Source organism: Pyrgilauda ruficollis, unplaced genomic scaffold (assembly GCF_017590135.1).
Source record: "Pyrgilauda ruficollis isolate IOZ18807 unplaced genomic scaffold, ASM1759013v1 scaffold41, whole genome shotgun sequence".
Lineage (NCBI taxonomy): Eukaryota > Metazoa > Chordata > Aves > Passeriformes > Passeridae > Pyrgilauda > Pyrgilauda ruficollis.
Window position 1 is genome coordinate 4,579,090 of NW_024525601.1, and position 18,670 is coordinate 4,597,759.

Sequence of the window (18,670 nt, forward strand, 5' to 3'; positions counted from 1 at the left end):
CCCTTCCCTGCCTTGTATACCTGTATCTATGTATGCATCTAATATTTTTAAAATATGTGCTGCATTTTTTTTAACATAACTGATCCTTCACTAGACTATCATACAGTTTTGGTTCACTGGAGCTTTTGTTACAGAGGAAAACTTGTATTCATTTCTTCTACTCTTTGTTTTATAGAAGAGCAACCTTTAATCATTTCCATATGCCTTTTCTTTCTCCAAACAAGACTGAAATAAAGTTGGAATGCCCTCAGGTCCTAATGTCATAATAATGTATGAAGGCTTTTGAAGGATGAAATCTGGATCTGCTTTGAAAAAATCTCTCTCTTGCTCACTGGTTTGTCGGGCAGACTCAAATGAAACCAAAACTCTAATAATTTAAAAACTTTTATATGGGCAGTTTAACTTACCACCTAGTACAGAGGAGTTGCATATGAAGTCGTATCTCATAGCAGCTCCCAGGATACAGGTTGTGAAAAAGAAGTGAACAAGACACAGTGCAGTGTATGCAAGGAATATGAAAATAATTGAATTAGAGCACAGCCCTGCTGTGTAATCTCCATGGAAAGACTGGAAAATTTTGAGATTGTGTGAAATAACATTCAATCATTTGTATGAAAAAATGAGGAAGCTGAAAAGTACAGGGCAAGTTAGGAGCTCCCTTCTGCAAGATGTGGGACTTTTCAAGGCTTTGGGGACTTTTATCAATGCACAGAGTCGAAGGAGCTGGGATACTGCTGCCTATCTTTGGTGTGTTTCATGTAATGCTGCTTGTTCTTATTCAGCCATTTTTTATGATCCTCAGCCCACCCAACTATTTAGCAATCCCCATGATTTATGTGCCTGCCACAATGTTGAGGCTTCCTGTCTCAGAACACAAAACTAGCTTCCTTGAAGATGAAAAAGTGGGAGTAGGATGCGCTATAAGGTGTTGCTTAAACCGGATTTAAAAAAAAAAAAGCCTAAGGGGAAAAAAAAAGCAAAAATCTGGGAAAGAGATAGACCCTACTAAGCCCAGAAAAAAGCCCAACCAACCAAAAAAATTGTCTTGTTTTTCTCACTTGCCTCCTCCAGCTCCTGGAATGAGGTTAGTCTGGAGAAACAATTGCAAATATTACTGGCCCACAGTGTCAGGTTATTGAGTGCCAATTATACTGTGTTCATAGCCCACAAATAGCCTGTGAAAATGCAGTACTTCAGGCTGCCAGCAGTGAACAGAGTCCAAATTTCTCTCACTTGGATCACGAAATTGTGAGATCACAGAAGATAAATGAAAAATAAAATGACACAGAGGTTAAAACGACAGAATAAGATCTTTATCTGATGTTCACTCAGTTTAGGAACTCTGCATTTCTGAAATAAATTAAAACAGAGATAAGATCACAGCAATTTTGGATGACAGAGATAAACTGAAAGGATGTCTCAAAGTTTTGTGGAGAAAAATCACATTCAGCATCCTCTGTGCTTTATATAGAACATTAACTAAATCAAAGTAATAGACCAAATGGTCTGTGATTTACTGGTTCCCAGGAACTAATCTGACCTTTCACTGGCAGGAGCAGGAATGCTGAGCTACACAGATCAGTATTTATGTGCAGTCTGAATTTGTGTGTATGCTATATTATTTTACATAGAGTCTGTGGTCCAGAAGATGGAAAAATGGCTTGCGTCTATACCTTTACTCTGGAGGCAGATCCAGGAACCCGTAGAATTCCTTCAGTTTCCAAACCTGTTTCCTCAAGCTTGAGCAGCAGCTGAAAGAAGAGACAAAAAAAATACAGGAAAATACTCAGAAGTGCTTAAGAATACTCCTGACTTTCTTTTCAATCTAGGTATCCTTGAAACTAATCTGAAAAAGATACATTTATATGGAATCAGCTAATGAAATCCAGTCAGCTCATGTAAATGAATCTGCCTAATTTGTCTCCATAGTCCTGATCCTGAAGAAAGGAGTATGCAGAGTATAGAAAACTGCTAATGCAATAGGACCCTCTGTCCTTGACTTGAGAGTTGGCATGGCTATAGAACAGTTAACACATAAATATATTAATGAAACAGCAGATATGCTTAAACACAATGGTGTTTTGAAGGAAAAATAACCTCTGAGAAATGTTTAAGTGTGCCCCAAGGGGCACAATGGAAAGGTCTATAGATAACATAGGTTCTTTGGAACTGAGAACTCTGATTAGAAAACGATCCCAGGATATTTTATTTTTAAATTTCTGTGAATAGAGGACTAAACTTTTCAATCCAACTGATTATTAAAAAAAAAAAAAAAAAAAAGCTTTGATTTTACATAATTTTGAACATTGAGGGAAAAAAATAATTTTCCAGCATTTAATCACAGAGCTCTGGATTTTCACCACCAGATGTGCTTCCTGCCCTAACCTTGATTCTTCTAATTTCCAATGTTATCTTCATAGGGCAGCAGTGGAACTAATTGCAAAGTCATGTAAATGCTCAAGTTGTGTCAGTCTTTCCCCTGACACTCCCCAACACTTCTTCTTTTGTCAGTATTTACAAGGAAATCTGTTGCCATTTTGAGTCTCTGTAAATCTGTGCAATTGCACACGCACTTGTGTCTGTGTACCTGCCTCCAAGGCACCCACAGAGTATCCCCGTGTGGCCAAATGTCTCATTTAAATACCACTGTCTTGTCATACAAACCTCAGTCAGAAGATTTCACTTCCCTTCTGGAAACAGTAGCCAAGTAACACCTATGGTTTAAATTAATGTGAAATTAAAACTCCTGAGACTCCTCATCTCTGCCACTTCTGCACACACATAATTTTGCTTGGCTCTCTATTTAATGAAAAAGGAAACAGAAAGACATTTTTTTCCTTAAGTTTCCTGCGTGGTATCACATATTACAAAAATCAAAAGGGGTCCCCACCAGAGATAAAAAAAAACAAAAAAAGGAGCAGATTTTCTCTCCTTGTCACAAAGTTTTCAAACCACAATATTTTGTCAGACAGTCTCTAGACACCTGCCAGTCTGTAATGCCTACCAGAAACTTCTCTGGTCTGATGACTCCTTTGAGTGTCAATGCAAACAGTGGAAAAGCAAATCCTAGTGACCAAGCAGGCCAAGTGATACTCACTTTTTGGAAGATAAGGGGCACTTTTATTCCAGGAACCTTCTTTTGGTCGTTCTCCAGCAGTACGGTGAGAGGGACTCCGAAAAGACCATTCTCTTAAAAACAGCAACAACAAATGTGACAACAAGGAAACACAGCCTGGTAAGCACCTTCTTTCAAAGCTGATAGACATGAAGGTGGCTGCAAAGGGGATGCCACAAATGGTACCTCGTCCCCGCACCCTCTCCACACGGTTCCTCTTCAGTTCCACGCCCAGCGCGTCGTAGAAGGCCGTGAGCTCGATCAGGGAGAGGTAGCGGATCTTCTTCATGTCCTCGGGAGAGAGGTCCCCAACCTCCGTCAGTCCAAAACGGCTTTTCCGAACAATGAATTTCTACAGTAGAGATGGGTCACATCTTTACTTGCACCGAAGGTACAGGAAGTGAATTTTTGTTTTAAAAGAGATGCGGGGATGTGATTGGAGGTCATGTTCGGGTAGGTGGATAACAATAAAGGGATGAACTATAGCCCTGCAGATTGGCCTGGTGTGGTGACACAGCTGGCATTCACCTGAACATAAATCTGAGCTTCTTGCTCACCAGGCACCCTTGCAGTTTGACTGGGAAGTGGTGCTGGAGCACCTCAGTGCCAGCACTTCAGCTGGGACAAATTAGTTACGTGCTTCTTCAAAAGTTTTGCCCAGTTTCTGCAGGATGCAGCATTTTGGTCTGCTCCTGCCTTTGCCAAAACACCTTTGAATGCCATTGAAGTGACACAGTCATGGATATGGTTCTTTATCAATTGTGTGTGTGCAGTGAATCCATGCCTGCTTTGCATAATGCCATTAACTTACGAGGTCTTACAGGGGAGTTACTAAAGATCTGAGGAAAAGCCCAGAAGCAAAACTGCTTAGTTCAGAAGCCAACCTGCCAACTTAGGGGTATTTTTTATTACTTCAGAAAGCTTAAAAACAGGACTCCCAACAGCTAACAAATAATTTATTCAAGTAGACTTAAACTAAATGATACTGAGTAATTTGGGGGCATGTGAAGATGTCTACATGTCATGGACCAGAGCCAGGAATGTTGCATCATAGCAGATGCATTTGTACAAATGTCAAAAAGAACAAACACCCATCAGTTTCTGACATAACTGTTAGACAAAGTTAATAACAAAGTCTTATTAAAAAACATGGTAAAAAACATGCTTTTCAAAGAACTGTGGATCTTTGGTAATGCGCACTTTTTTTACATTTAAACCAGGCATTGTTAGTCAGAGGCATAAATAAATAGTACTACAAAATCATCTCATTCTTTTAGGGAAATGAGTGGAAAGACTAGTAATGTTTTGCTTCTGGAGATTTCAGTTCAGTCCTCCGTTTTGTTTAACAAATTTGGACTCAAAAGATTTAAGCCATCTTTAAATTAAGCCAGTCAAACTGATTAAGAAAAAGGTAAACAAAAGAAAAGCCCTCTAAACAAGATCAAAACAAAAATTAAACGTACACCAGATTTCAAAAGGAAGAGAGTACAAAGGACACCTAGATCATGTAGTTTAGGACTTCATAAACTACACTGCATATGGTCTTTCAATAGGGTTAACAATAATTGGGAGACAAAGAGTGTAGGGAATGGAATAACTTCTTTACTTGCTGCCTGGGGCATTTTTAGCCCAGAATACTCCCTCCTTAGAATGCAGTGATTCCACTGTTAGCCTTTTTCTGACACTTCATGTGACAAAGGCTGCATGTGAGTAAGCCTACTGAAGAAACATAAAATACTAAAGAATATCTACACATTTTGATTCCAGTGATGCAAAAAGTGTAAAAGGAGTCAAAATGCAATAAATCACCTTGAAAAAAAGGAAAAAAACCCCAGACTGTATACATATATTTTCTGGGGGGAAAGAGAAAAAAATCTAAGCACTTCAAAACTGATTAAAAAGGGTACTACAAAGATTTTCCACAGTGGCTGTTTGACTCCTAGGGCTCACTATGATGTGATGCTGTGGTTAATACAAACTTTGGGGCTGGCTGTCTTTCTCTGTCTTGTGTCATAATTTTCCAGTGGTTTTTCTTACAGTGGTGTAAGAAAAAAAAATATGCAGGTTTGAAGGAGGCTGTGCTATCCTGAAATTAGATTACTAATGTTTTGGCTAAGGATTGTGTCAGATATTATGCGATGTTGTTTCTATGTGGAACTGTGCAGTGTACTCAGACTTGTACTTCTGTGGTATCTTCAACTAAGTCACAGGGACCATGGTCCCACACTGGAGAAATCACATGCACTTTGGGGAAATCCCTAAGCTCCTGGGGATGTTGAGTTGACTCTTACAGGAGTCAGGGGACTCCCTGCTGCAGGGGACATGCTATTTTATGATAGATTATATCTGTGCAGCTCTGCACACACCAGTAATGAAGTTGGCTACGTTGTCAGGCTCACCCTAGAGAAAGTGTGATGCTGCACAGCCTCCAGCGTAGCCCCATTGTCCCACTGTCCTTCTGAGTGTAGGTGACTGGTTGCTCAGTGTAACAGAGTGAGAGGTGATTTTTCTGCTAAGGCCCATTATGGTCTGAATCATCATGGGAAAAAACCAAACACCAAGAGCAGCAGCAGATGAAGCAAGGGAAAGGCCAACATCAACAGCTATGACTGCTCACTTTATTCAGAAATGCTCTGCAATAACCTGGCATGTTTCTTGTGTGGTCTTCTGAGCTCATAAAATTATGTCCTGCATGCAGAGCAGTTCAACTCCAGCACAATACTGGCGTTTTCTAAGGCTTATCAATTATGAATCCATGATATTCAATATGGCATCATCTCTTTCCTCTTTGTCATCAGTTTCCCTGCTCTGTCAACATGGGAATTGTCTTTGCTGTTGCAGCAAACAATTAGTAAGTGTGCATGTGTTGTAGTAAAGACCAAAATCATAATGCGTGTAGAGATGCCCTTAGTCATCACAGGACACCAAGTTATCCCCACAAAAAAACCCCAAAAAACCCAAACAACCAAAAAGACAAGATTTCACATAAATTATGTTATCCATGTGGTGTCTTATCACTCAACATAGAAGCTTACTTCTGCATCTCAGCTTCTTCCTTGGTGGAATCTCAGATGGACAACTGACTAATTCTCAGATAATTCAATGTCTGTGTGGATTGTAACAATTTTAGGTTAGTTTGGGACCTCAGGACATCGTAACATTCAGGAAATTTTTCCAAATACTTTACAGCTACTTCATACATGTCACTGAAAAGGTGGTATTGGAAACACTAAATTAATGCTCCAGTTTTCAGTGATGGAAGTTGTGAGGGCTGATGTGAGTAGAAAATTGACTTCCATGACTTCATGACATAATTCCAGACAATGACACAACTGCTCAGTGAACGTCTGGTTGGATGATATGGCAAAGTTTTCTTGAACAACTCATATAGTGTCTCCTATAGTGTGATTTGCACTCAATACTGAATGGAAACAGGCAATATTGCTGCAAGAATAAGGTTTGCTTTCCTTCCTTCATCTGCAAAGCAATTTAAAATCCACATGTTAACAAAGGCAGAAAATCTATGGGGGGAAAAAAGTAGGAAAGCATATCGGTAATGAAGATCATTGTTAGTTTTAATGCCAATAAGCATTTTTATTTCTGTGTGAAAAAGATTGTGGCTCACGCAGTATTTGTGGACTGAGTTACACATACTCATCTGGGTGCACATGTTCATGATGGGTACAAGTGAAAACCTGGCTTGGATAGCCATACTAACTTTGGAAATCCGTCACAGGCAGTAGGCAGCCACACAGAGAAGCCTCTAGAAAGCACACACTGCAAAGGCCAGATCACGTATCTTAACAGACTCCATTGTGCTGGGGATATAAAACAGGAAATTGCTGTGTTAAAGAAAACAATCGAGGAAATATATGGAGAAGAAACTTACTGGCAAAGCCGAGTCTTCCTTTTTGAACCTCTGGTTTTTTGGCCACTCTTGCGTTTTTGGAAGGACTGTAATGGATTCTGAGAAAGAGACATCATAGGAGAGCTCTTCTGTTATGGATGGGCTGCCTTTATCTGTTCCACAGTCTAGACAGCTCTTAGCTGAAAATAAGGGAAATTATATATGAATAATAAATTGCATTTAGTACAGAGACATTAAAAATTTGAACCAAGAACACAAAATTCTTGAGAAAGTAATAAAGGAAGTGCTTTGAAGAGGAATTTCAGTGCAAACCACAGCATGTTCCTGTTTTGTCTTGAGGAAATAACCCCTTAGAAATAAAATCCCTATTTTTGTTTTAGATTATTTAACTTGTTGCTTTCTGTGAGAAAGATAGTCAAGCTGGAACTTCCTGTTTATCAGGAATTACCAAATTTTTTTTACTGCATCCTTGTCTTGCCAGGCCAGCAAACTGTGGTGGCACTTGTCAAATGAACAATTAAAAATAAATAAACTTTTCTTGACAGAAAAATGCTGTTGACACATTTTCTCAGGTTACTGGTGATTTATTTACATGACATTGTGCGTATATTTTATGTAGTTACATATACATATTTCTCATTTTTGATAGTTTAGGTATATAGCACCATAACAGGACAAAACATACAATATTCCAGTTTGAAAAACACCATATCTTCTGGAATTTATTGTAGATATTGTGAAATTACTTATTGCTCTTCTCTAAAATTTAATCACCACCTTAAATTACTGGATGTCAGAGGAAAGTTTTTGAAATCAGTACAATCAAGCCCAGAAATACACTATTGTCATGGAGGCCAAAGTGTGAAAACATAAATGAGTTACAGGGTTGCCAGCTTTCTTGACAGATCTCTAGTATCTCAGGTAAATGTTTAGCTTTCCTGTAAGGTTCAGCTCCTAAATCCATTTGGGATGGAATCATAAATTTAATTGAAAGTGAAGTAAAATTTCAGCCTCCAGGACTACAGAGAAGAATTTGCTAACATGATACAAACGTATTCAAAAGCCATGGCAATCAGAAAGTGAATTAAAAAACATTACATGCCTTATAAACTTGTAATGGCCCATGTCTTATAAACCATGTCTTATAAACCTGTAATGTCTTATAAACTTGTGCATGCCCCATGTTCTCTGAATCACTGTTTAGTTACAGGGACTTTTTTGCAACACCACATCTTTTACACGTCTGACATGAAAAAAGTTAAGTGTGTTATTAAGTGGCTTCTGGTTTCTGAACTGTGGCTTTAGTTGTTGTCTAATGTCCAAGCCATTTAAGATGTTTTCAATCTCTTTCCACCCTTGGACATGAGACCACAGAGTGCTCATGGTGCCTCTGGGCATCTGGTTCCCCATCTGTTTCAGTAAAACTGCTTGCAGAGCAGAAGTATCAGCAGAGCAGCTTTTGCCACCAAGGAAAATGTCTGTGCCACTGTACCCAGAGGTAAATATCCAAGGGATTAGTTTAGAAATTTGGGTATTAATTTCCCTTTAGTTAAGCCCTGAACAATGGTGATGGGAAGAGCTTTCAAACTAAGAGATGGACATTCTCGTGGAAGGTTGCTGACAATTATCCAGACACTGAGTAGAGGAGAGCTATTACTTTCATTAGCACTGCCAATCACTGTCAGGGCCAAGCATTTACGGAATAACACCATTTATAGATCAGAATAACAGGGCAGAACTAGGAAAATTATAAATTTCTAATACTACAATTTCTGCAGTACTGGAGAAGAAATGTGGAGGAAACATACCTCTTTTATTTGCAACAAGAAAATACACTGATTACATATTTTGGACAAATTCTGCATGATATTACTTACAGATTATTTTTACATGCCCAGCCTTGCAATGATCAGCATTTTTTAGATGCTGATGACTCAAGGGCAGCACTCTGTGTCTGTACAACGTTGATCTTTAATGGGAAACTTTGGTTCCTGCATGACAATAAGCTGACAATGATTTTAAAGAAATATATGCAGCACTGCCCCAATGTGAAAGAGGGGACTAACCTCTGAACCAGAAAAGGGTCTTTCTGTCTGTCATTTTACTAAGAGGAAGTGAACCATGGTTACATGTTGTCATACTCACAGCTAACTGATTTCCAAACTGTCTTCTGCCCAGGAAGCTGGATACCATTAGAAGATACTGGTGACACTGGAACTGTCTCAAATGTGGGCTGATAGGCAAGGAAAAATGATCAGACTGCAGTGAAGGCAAACATCTACGGACAGAAACTGCTACAGTTCAAGCAAAGGTGTATCATTCTCAGTTTACACTCTCTTGACAAGATTAAATCATCTGTTGTGATTCTTCAGAGTATATTTTTCAAAGCCAAGCCTGAGAATCAATCTTCCCCAGACTGCACAGATTTGGACCGCGTGGAGGTCAGTAATACTGCAGCTTGCTGTACCTAATGAGTCCTGTCCTATAAAATGACTGAAATTAGCTAAGTAAATTGCTGTACAGAATTAGGCTAACTGAAAGGTCCTCCTCAAATTGTAATTCATCCTGGCTTTAATAATTTTGGCCACAAATCTTTTTGAAGACTCTCTGGCACACACTGAATACCTGCTATTCACAGAGACGTGTCAGAAATCAGTCAGTATGCTACCTCTTGTGATTTGGGCACCAGAAAGCCATTAAAGGATGGATATCCTCCCATAGGTTATACACGAATACTTTTATCAGTGAAATGCAAAAAACAACTTGAGGAAACAAAGAAACATTTTCTATATTCATTTCTTTCCACTCCAGAAACCATTCTGCACTGCTGAAAAGTGGCTTGGCAGCACAGGCGGTGACTTTCAAGCAGTGTCACCTCTTCCTAGCAGTGGAGTTTTGGCCTTGTCCTCAGCAGTTTTGTGGCTCATAAAGACAAATCTGGGTGTTTGTGTTCCATGGGAAATAGCAGCTCAACTATTTGTTCTTGAGTGAAAAAAAAAACGAACAAAAACAAGGTCAGGAATTATAAAACTGCTCTGAAGGTTACTCAGTGAAAGGAACTACTATGTTCCAAACCTGTCTTACATTTTTTCCTGCTGTTATTTGCTTCCTTGTGGGAGGTCCTGAAGCCCCCAACCTTTCTAAAATCTGCTGTCTCACCGTGAGCCTGATGGAACAGACCCAGTTTTCCAGCTGAACCTGTAGAGCTGTAGGCCCCCATGAGCCCTTAATACCACCTCTTTTAATTGCTCTTTAATTTGCTAATCAGCTGTTTATCAACAAGTAGCAATGCCTCAGGGCAAAAATTCTGTTTTCCTCAGTTGTAGTCAATGTGTGAGAGAAGTGTTCAGGCTGTCAAAAAATGTCAGATATTTAAAAGACAGGCAGCTCTTCTAATTGGAAACCTGAAATAACGTTTCAGTTGTATTATTCAATCTTATCCTCTGAGCTATTTGGGTAACAAAGTCAAATGTAACATGAATAAAATCTCTCCTGAGAAAGTCCATTCAATGGCTTGTGAACTTGATAGCAAACAAGATCTGAGGCGCATGGGCTTCCTTTGCCAGAAGACTGTAAGGACCATAGATTTTCTAAAAAAGAGAACTGGACACTCTTATGATAAAATCTCACAACACTTACACAAAAAGCTTCAGGACATAAAAAAGCACTATAAATTTCAGGTGGGAGTATAGAAGTGGAGAGGATTTGCTAAATTTGTCTCAACAATTTCGGAAAATTAACTCTAAAATAATTATGCTTCTGCTTAAGATCCAGATGGAGAAATTAATGGTAAATATTAGCAACCAGCTCATCTACCTTCAGTGCTCAAAATGTCTGACCCTGTGAACAATATTCAGAATAGATTTCCAGTCAGTCAAGTTTATTAAGAAAAAAAGACTTCCAGCCTTGTTACATGGGTGAAATGAGTCGTGAAGCACCTGCAGTAACCTGGTTCTGATAAGCAGGGCAGAGCTGGCAGACACAGATATGGAAGATGGAGTGGACTGCACACCTCTGCCTGGCACCCAGCAGGGCTGGCAGCAGGCAGCTCTAGGCTGGGGAACTGAATAATGTGAACTGTGCACAATAACTGGGGAACATGAAAATGTCATATTCTCAGTCCCACTTCCCAGCCTCCACAGTGAGAGTCTACAACGAAACCAAATCTATGTCTCTTTTGTGAATATGTCTTCCTTCTCCCCCCACCCCCTTTACTTTTTTTATGTTAGGAAGACTGGGAATAAAACCTTTTTAATGCATGAATTTAAAGATCTAGATTATTTATGTAGGGTAAAAGAAAATTAAAGAACTTTTGAAGACCTTTTCTCAATGAATGTGAACAATGAAGAGTCAAATTGTGTCCTTAAAATAAACTGGGACAGCTTTATTCATTTGCCTGGGGCTTCAGCAAAGGTGAGGCTTCCCATATCCTGATTTGTGACTGAAAGTGATTCATCAGACACACTAAAAAAGAACCCACTGTTTACTGCTACAACATACACAGGAATTTCCAAAGGGAAGATGAAATCAGAAGAGCAAGGAGAGGATGGAGATGAGGTAGATAGTTCTTTAGTAGCTATCCTCATTGTAGAAGATGTAAAACCAAATCATTGGAGCACCAAAGAGACCAAATTTTATTTTCAGCCCTGCAGCTAAAGGAAATAGAGGCAAAGGAGGATAACCTTATAGCTCTGGCCAGGATACAATTTGCCCATGCTTTGAATATATTCATATTTCCAAGCACTGCCATCACAAACACCTTTTTACGCAAATAGCCCTGGGTTAGTAAGTGAGTCTTCTTTAACTAGGACATGATTTTGTCATGCATTGCTGAAGTAAAATGCTTGTAGAAAGTGTTCAGGAGTTTTAGTTAATTGCAACGTACAGAGATGGGTTGTTAATGAGCACAGTGCCCCATCTCCTCTCTCCAATAACAGAATGAATGTATGTGTGTCCCCCATTTGTATTCTGCTGTAGATTTTTCTAAGCTCTGAGCACTAGCAGAGCCGATAGCTTCTGATGGAAGCAGCAGTAAGGAAAATCAGGCCACTGTGATTAATAAATCACCCAATTTAAAATTCAGTAGTGTGGCTGTCAGTCCAGTCTGTTGGCTGTGGACCTGTCTGAAGCACAGCAAAAGCGCCTCAGCTGAGACAGGCTGCTCTACTTGCTAAGGTGTGGCTTTTGGACCACAGGGGTAGCATTTTGCCCCTAGGGATCACGGCTCCTTTCCAGGACAGAAAAAAACCAAAAAACAAAACAAAACAAAACAAACAAACAACAAAAAAAAAACAAACAAAAAAACCCCAACCCCAAAAAACAAAACAAAAACAAACAAACAAACAAAAAAAAACAACAAAAAACCCCCCAAAACAACAACAACAACAGAAAAAAAACAAAACCAAAAACAACAACAAAAAAAACCCCAACAAACAAATAAAACAAAAAAACCCCCAAAAAACCTCAAAGCTGTCAAAACAAGAAAAGGAACAGCTGCATTTCCTTTTATTTCGGTCCATTTTGTCTGTTGAGTGGACACTCCTGCCATGAGGGCATGGGCTATCAAAACAAGAAAAGGAATAGCTGCATTTCCTTTTATTTCAGTCCATTTTGTCTGTTGAGTGGACACTCCTGCCATGAGGGCATGGACCTAAAGGTAGGATGGCTGGAAAAGCACCTTTTGTTCTGTGTTGACCCATGCAGAGCCTGGCCACTAGGCAGTAATAGCAAAACATCTAGCAGGCAGGGTTTTTTCACAACAGAGAGGAAAAATCTAGGGCAAATCTATCTTTTCCTTCCCCCACTCCAGATGACAACTAATTTATGCCTCTTTAGTGGTCCTCTAAATCTATCTCAGGTGACTCTAGTGAGCTAATCATCTTTTCTCTCATCATTAGCCAAGGAAAAGAGTAATCCATCCTGTGACCCATCCCTCTGGGCTCTTGTGATTCTTAGGTTGTTGGGAAGAGGTGTAAATCCATTCTCCTAATGGGGAGGATTATAGAGTTAAGTGAAACAATTAGATCTGATTTGCTATTTGCAGCATGTTCTGTTTACTTCTGCCCTTCCCAACTAAAAGGCAGGATGGGAAAGCAAAACTGCATGTCATTTCAAGCAGTCCCCTCACCAGCCTCTCCCCCAGCTGTGCTGAAGAGATTTGCTCGCCCCATCTCCTGCCACTCTTTTCTTTTGGCTGGGTTGTTTTTAATGTGCTTCTCTTCCCTAAACTGATAAATCACAAAGATTAATCACACGGCTGTAGGGCTGTGACCAAAGAGGCAGCAAAGCTCCAGGGACTGCTGATACCCCCTTAAAAAGACTACTTGGGAAACCCTTAGGTCAGGGACACAAGCCCTCCTGAAGTGTGTTTATCCCTGAAGGGCTGATAATTAGGACAAGGTTTCTAAATCCCGTAACAAGGAGCAGAGATAGAAGCACTGGTGAATAGGAAAATTAGAGTGTTGGGGTCTTGCAGCCTTTTAGAACTACCATGTTTCACAGTCTGTTGGAGGGAGGTGATGGTGTGCTCTGCAGTTGTGTTTGGGCATCTGGGTTTAACATCTAGGTCAGCACCTGCGGAACTGCATATTTTTGTGGGAAGAAGAATTAGAAGACTTAATTACTTATTTGATCTTATCTTTTAGATTTTCACAATGCAGAACTAGTAAGAAAACTGAATTTTGGAGGAGGTAAAACACTGATTTGACGGGCAGTTGCTCTAAGCATCCAAATCTCTTTTGCAAGTGAGAAACTTCATCAAGTAAGAAGGGGAAAATAAGCAGGTCAAAAATAAATCAATAACGTGTCCATCTGATAGGAAATGTCCAATGCTTATTTGGCTGATTGAAATTTATTAGGAAACTCAAGCTTTTGTAAAAAAAAATAAACACCTTATGGTTTAGAGATACTTGAATCAGAAGTGAGCTAATCTAACTAGGAGTACCACCAGCTTTTTAATGTTCATGCAAACATGCCTGATATCTCTCATGAAAGAAAGTCTGCCCACAGGAAACTATTGGATGCTTCTGCATGTATTTGTGGGATATGTACAAGAGACTCAAAAGAATCCAGGTATTGAATTAGGAAACAAAAAGTTTAAATATCTGGACATAATATCTTTGTAATTTCAATATAATTATGCAGCAAAATTTTTTGTTCCCAATTCTTTTTTAAATAATCCAGGATATCAAGCCTTGAGGAGATTATAGAACAAACACGAAAGGACAAAGCAAAGCCATAATGAAAAATAGTTTCTGGAAGTTTTATAATGGCAACAATTTTAATGTTAATTTCAAAGGTGAGCTGTGATCTTACTGGTGACTCCCATTTAAGATATCATGAGTGATAAACGTAAAATCACGCGTGTTGCTTTGAGCAGTGGACTACACTCACACAGCTGACCGCATTCACCAGAATCAAAACATGTACTGACAGGAACTGGTGCATTCAGAGCTATCCTCAGGGAAAAGTGGATGAAACCTCTAGAGGTACTGCTGATTTCTGAAGCCATGAAGCAAATGAACAGTTAATAGGCTTTTGTTTGCTGTGTAAGTGAAATGTAACTGCCAGTGTACAAGTTACAATCGTGCTGGCAGGTGTTTAATTGCTTAGGCATATTTGAACCCCAGTTGCTTCATTAGACAAGTTTTACTTCACCACTGAGACTGCTGAGCAAATAGCAAGTGTCCCCAGAAGCCATCAAAAATTTGAATAGCTGCCAAGAGTAACTCACCAATTTCCAAAAAATAAAGGAGTAAATGTTAGTCTTGACATGAGGCTGCGGGAGGAAGGCTGGCAACAGATACAACTCTATGTTACAGGTTGGTTACAAAACTGTGTACCATTGTATTTGGTTTCTTCCTTTCCTCTCAAATGTACAGTATACAGCATTAAAAGCCTGGTCTTACAGTCAGAAACTGCTAATGACTGTCTGTGCATTGTCAGCAGGAAAGGGTTCCTGTCTGGCAGAAACTTTGGTGAGCTACTTGCAAATTGCATAAAAATTAAGATCAAAGGCATGCATGAGGATACTTACAGAAGAGTCACTGGTGCCAAAGATATCTCGCACATCCCGGACTGTGTGCTTGTTTTTCTTCCTCAGGGTCTGAGTGTAGGTGTTGTACCTCTTCTGTACAGCAGCAGCTTGAGTTCTGGTCAGAGTGGACAGCAGGGCTTGGCCATCCTCCTCTTCAGCTCCTGAGATCAATGTGGATAAACCTACGTCTTGCAGCCATTCTGCCTCCAGTTCCCCTTCTGTGGAGGAAGACAGCATGTTAATAAGCCTGACAAGGAAGGGAGAGGGGGCTGTAGGAAAGAGTTGGCATGATGGACTGCTACCACAGTCTTTATCTTGAGAATACTCTAATTCCAATCTTTCTTAGGCCACAAGTGCAAGTTAAGTTAGTTTTGTAAACATATTGTCTTCGAAAAACTTTTGGTTTGTCAGAAGAGAGGCTTATGAGGAGAACAGAAGAGACATTTCATCAGCATATGCATGTGAAGAAGGCAGCAGAGTAATCAACCTGACAAAGCAAGGTCCCTAAAAATTAACCCCTAATTCAAAAGCACAAATCCCGTCAGTTCCCATTTATGCCACACTCACCATTTGTAGCATGGTGTACTGGAGAAAGCCATTTGGCTGATGGAAATAAAATTGGTATTCCAATTCAAATAAACAGAAATACTGGAGGTGTGTACAGAACAGCATAATGTATTTGCACACTACTGATGCAGTTCCCGATTCCGGAGGGTTGGCTGGTTGCTAGTGAAGAAGCCATACTGAGAGAAGGGTGATGCCCACCTAGTCCAATTGCTTGTTTTGAACAAGATGATTAAGAACCAGACCTGCTCACTAAAGAACAAGGCTCAGGAAGGGGTAGGTGTCTAAGAGGTCATGTAAGGGAAGAAGATGCAGAAACAGCCATCCTGTCATGCTAGGCATCACCCTAACTTCTAATTATTAAAGACTCACTAGCACGGTACACCCCAGTGTTTTTTGGGATCTAATTATAATACCTTGTTTAATCTGTTCAATACTTGCTTCCCAACTGGTTCAATACTGCAATTGCAAAAAACCAGTACTTCAATTGGTTCCATAGTGAGCGTATGCATTGCGGGAAGAATTGTGTTCTATCCTGGCTCTGTTGGACATAGCAGATGCTTCTGGCATCTTTTCACAGAGCCACACCTGCAGTCCCCTCACAACCAAAACCTGTCCATGTGAAGACAATATAGGTTTTCAGCTTGCTACCTGTTACCTGAAATGAATTTGCCTTGTCATTATCTGGCTGTGAAAAGGTCCCAATCTACTTTCTCTGAATCATTCAGTAATTTTAAATTTTGCTGTCACTGCTTTTTGATTTGTGTTCATTTTGAAATAAACAGTCATAGTCTTTTAAAGTCTCTTTTCACATAGGAGATTTTGAGGTCCTTCATTTCAGTTTTGTGAGCAATCCTAGCTCAGCAGTAAGCTGCTTGACACAAGACAGTGATTTCATTCCAGCCCTGACTGAAGAAGAGGTACTGCAAATAAACATGTCAAACAGGAAATGGATTAATTTACAGCATGTTCTATAAAACAACTTGTCAATGCACTTATTGTTCTTGTCCCAGCACCAGTCTTAATGGCAGGTTGGTATTTCCACTCTCCCTTTATTGCCTCTTCTCGACATCAGAATGCAGGCTGATTGATGGACACCAGTTTGCTGCACTTTGGCAGTTACATACACAAAAGAGAAAATTACAGGACTGGGCTGTAGGGACAAGCAAAAGCATCTTATGCATGCGCCATCACTGACTTCATTGTTAAATGCCCTGCCTCTTTACAAAGCACTACAAAAATAGCTGCTTCTAAACCCCCTGCTCTGTGTTAGCCAGGGGTGTAATCAGCCCTGTATCCCATGAAAGAGCTTGCCTCTGCTCTTATCTTTTCTGTATCCACAGACAGGATGAAGACTGTTCCTTTTCCTTCTCTGTAAGCTTTGAACCAGTGAAGCAGTGGTTCTTCTGGTATTTTCACTCTTCTTTCTAAGAAGGTCTCCTTTTCTTGTGTACCGCTGTTGGAGCCACATCTATCCATGTTTCGGCTTTTAAATTACATTAATTTTGGCTTTTGTCCTGACATATTCTTTCCAAGAACTGAGCTTGTAATCAAACTTGCTATGAAAAATAACAGGGCAGACATTAAATTCTGCCTGCTTACGAGTCACCCTGTGACTTGTTTTCCCTGGCTTTTCCCTTTTCCTGCTCCAACCACACACAAACAATAGACTAACACATAACAGCAGCAATCAGAGGAGTAAAAGTATTAAAGAGAAGAAATTACTGCATTAAAAATGCTCAAAATTTTATGACACATTGGTATTAAATTAAGGTTAACTCCCCCCACCCACCCTCCATGTTGTTTAAGAAAGCATTTCTTTTATACTGTTAGCTACTTATACAGCATGGTCTTAATACTGTGTTTAATTCTGCTCCACCAGAAGACAGATAATTGAGAGGGTAATTCTCTTTTTCTCACAGAATTTGCTAGGAAAGAGGTATGTCTTGCTTTGAATCTCAGATGTAACGTGAAATAGCCCAGAGATACAACCTTAAATAACTCACAGCATTCAAGGCTTGTAACAAAAGTTGTAAAGCAATTCTGCACAGCATGGGCATCTTAAATACACCATGACTTTCTCCTCCCCTACGTTTTCATCCCTTGTGTCACTTGTCATGATCTTCTGTTCTTTTTTGACTGTATCTGTTAACATTAACAGAATAAATATGCTGTTGTCTGCCCTTTTGCACATGATGTCTGGCAAATCACATTCAGGTTTTGACAGTCATGCCTGCCTGGCTTCTATCACCCTTTGGCCTCCTTCTTAAGGATCTTCATCTCCTCCTCTCAAAGACATCTCGAAAGGGTGATGAATATTTGCTTTTATCTTGCTCTGAGGGTTTCCACATTGATTTTTAGTGTTTTGATCACTGGCAAGGAGTATTATCCTATTAGGACCTTAATAGAACTCACTATTATTTCCAAGATTTATAATCCCAGACTGAATATATTCCTGATGTTAATAACGAGGACAAACATTGTCTGATTGTGTGTGGGTGTATGCAATACATATATATGTGTTTAAGACAACAATATGAAGGTAAATTAAGTGTGGAGATGTATTACATTTTGACTTGCAGTCTCATTTTTAATTCAGGGCAGAGGGGAAAAAATCAATGTGATGTAATGAGGTGTACTCAGACAAAGGGTAACATGGGACTGCAGCAGAGTTCAGGCTGTTGAGCAGATTTAGTTCAGCGGTGATGAAAGTGATGGAAAAGTTTCTGGAAAACAAGGTCCTGTATTGCCTTGTCCTAATAAGTTATCCATCTTGGCAGCTCACAGATTTGTGTCATTCCCCTGGCTGTGCAGACAAGTCAGGGACACCTGTTAGTTCATGCTGACAGTTGCATGGAGTAGGCACCAAGAGGCTCACAATCTCCTTATGGTGTCTCCAAGCTAAAGAGTATGACCAGACAGGGGCTTTCCCAATAAGGAACAGAGGAATGCAGAACAGTGGATTTAGGCTGACTGGTCATAACCCTCACAGCAGATCAAGATTTCTGGTGGTCTTCTGTCAGAACCCAGGACATTCCTCTGGCTGCCGTGGATGACTCGAGACCCTGGCAAGGGGCTCAGAGACCTT

The 18,670-nt window shown here is 39.8% G+C and overlaps 1 protein-coding gene across 1 annotated transcript in view; it reads right to left on the reverse strand.

The window, feature by feature from the left end:
- The window catches only part of ARHGAP28 (Rho GTPase activating protein 28), a 74,469-nt gene that overhangs the window by 12,181 nt on the left and 43,618 nt on the right, over positions 1–18,670 (reverse strand). The window contains exons 3-8 of the mRNA XM_041477703.1: positions 15,019–15,236; positions 9,129–9,216; positions 7,005–7,162; positions 3,302–3,467; positions 3,098–3,189; positions 1,674–1,751 (exon numbers count right to left, since the gene is read on the reverse strand). Coding sequence (XP_041333637.1) covers positions 1,674–1,751; positions 3,098–3,189; positions 3,302–3,467; positions 7,005–7,162; positions 9,129–9,216; positions 15,019–15,236 — 800 coding nt within the window. The remainder of the gene's footprint in view (positions 1–1,673; positions 1,752–3,097; positions 3,190–3,301; positions 3,468–7,004; positions 7,163–9,128; positions 9,217–15,018; positions 15,237–18,670) is intronic.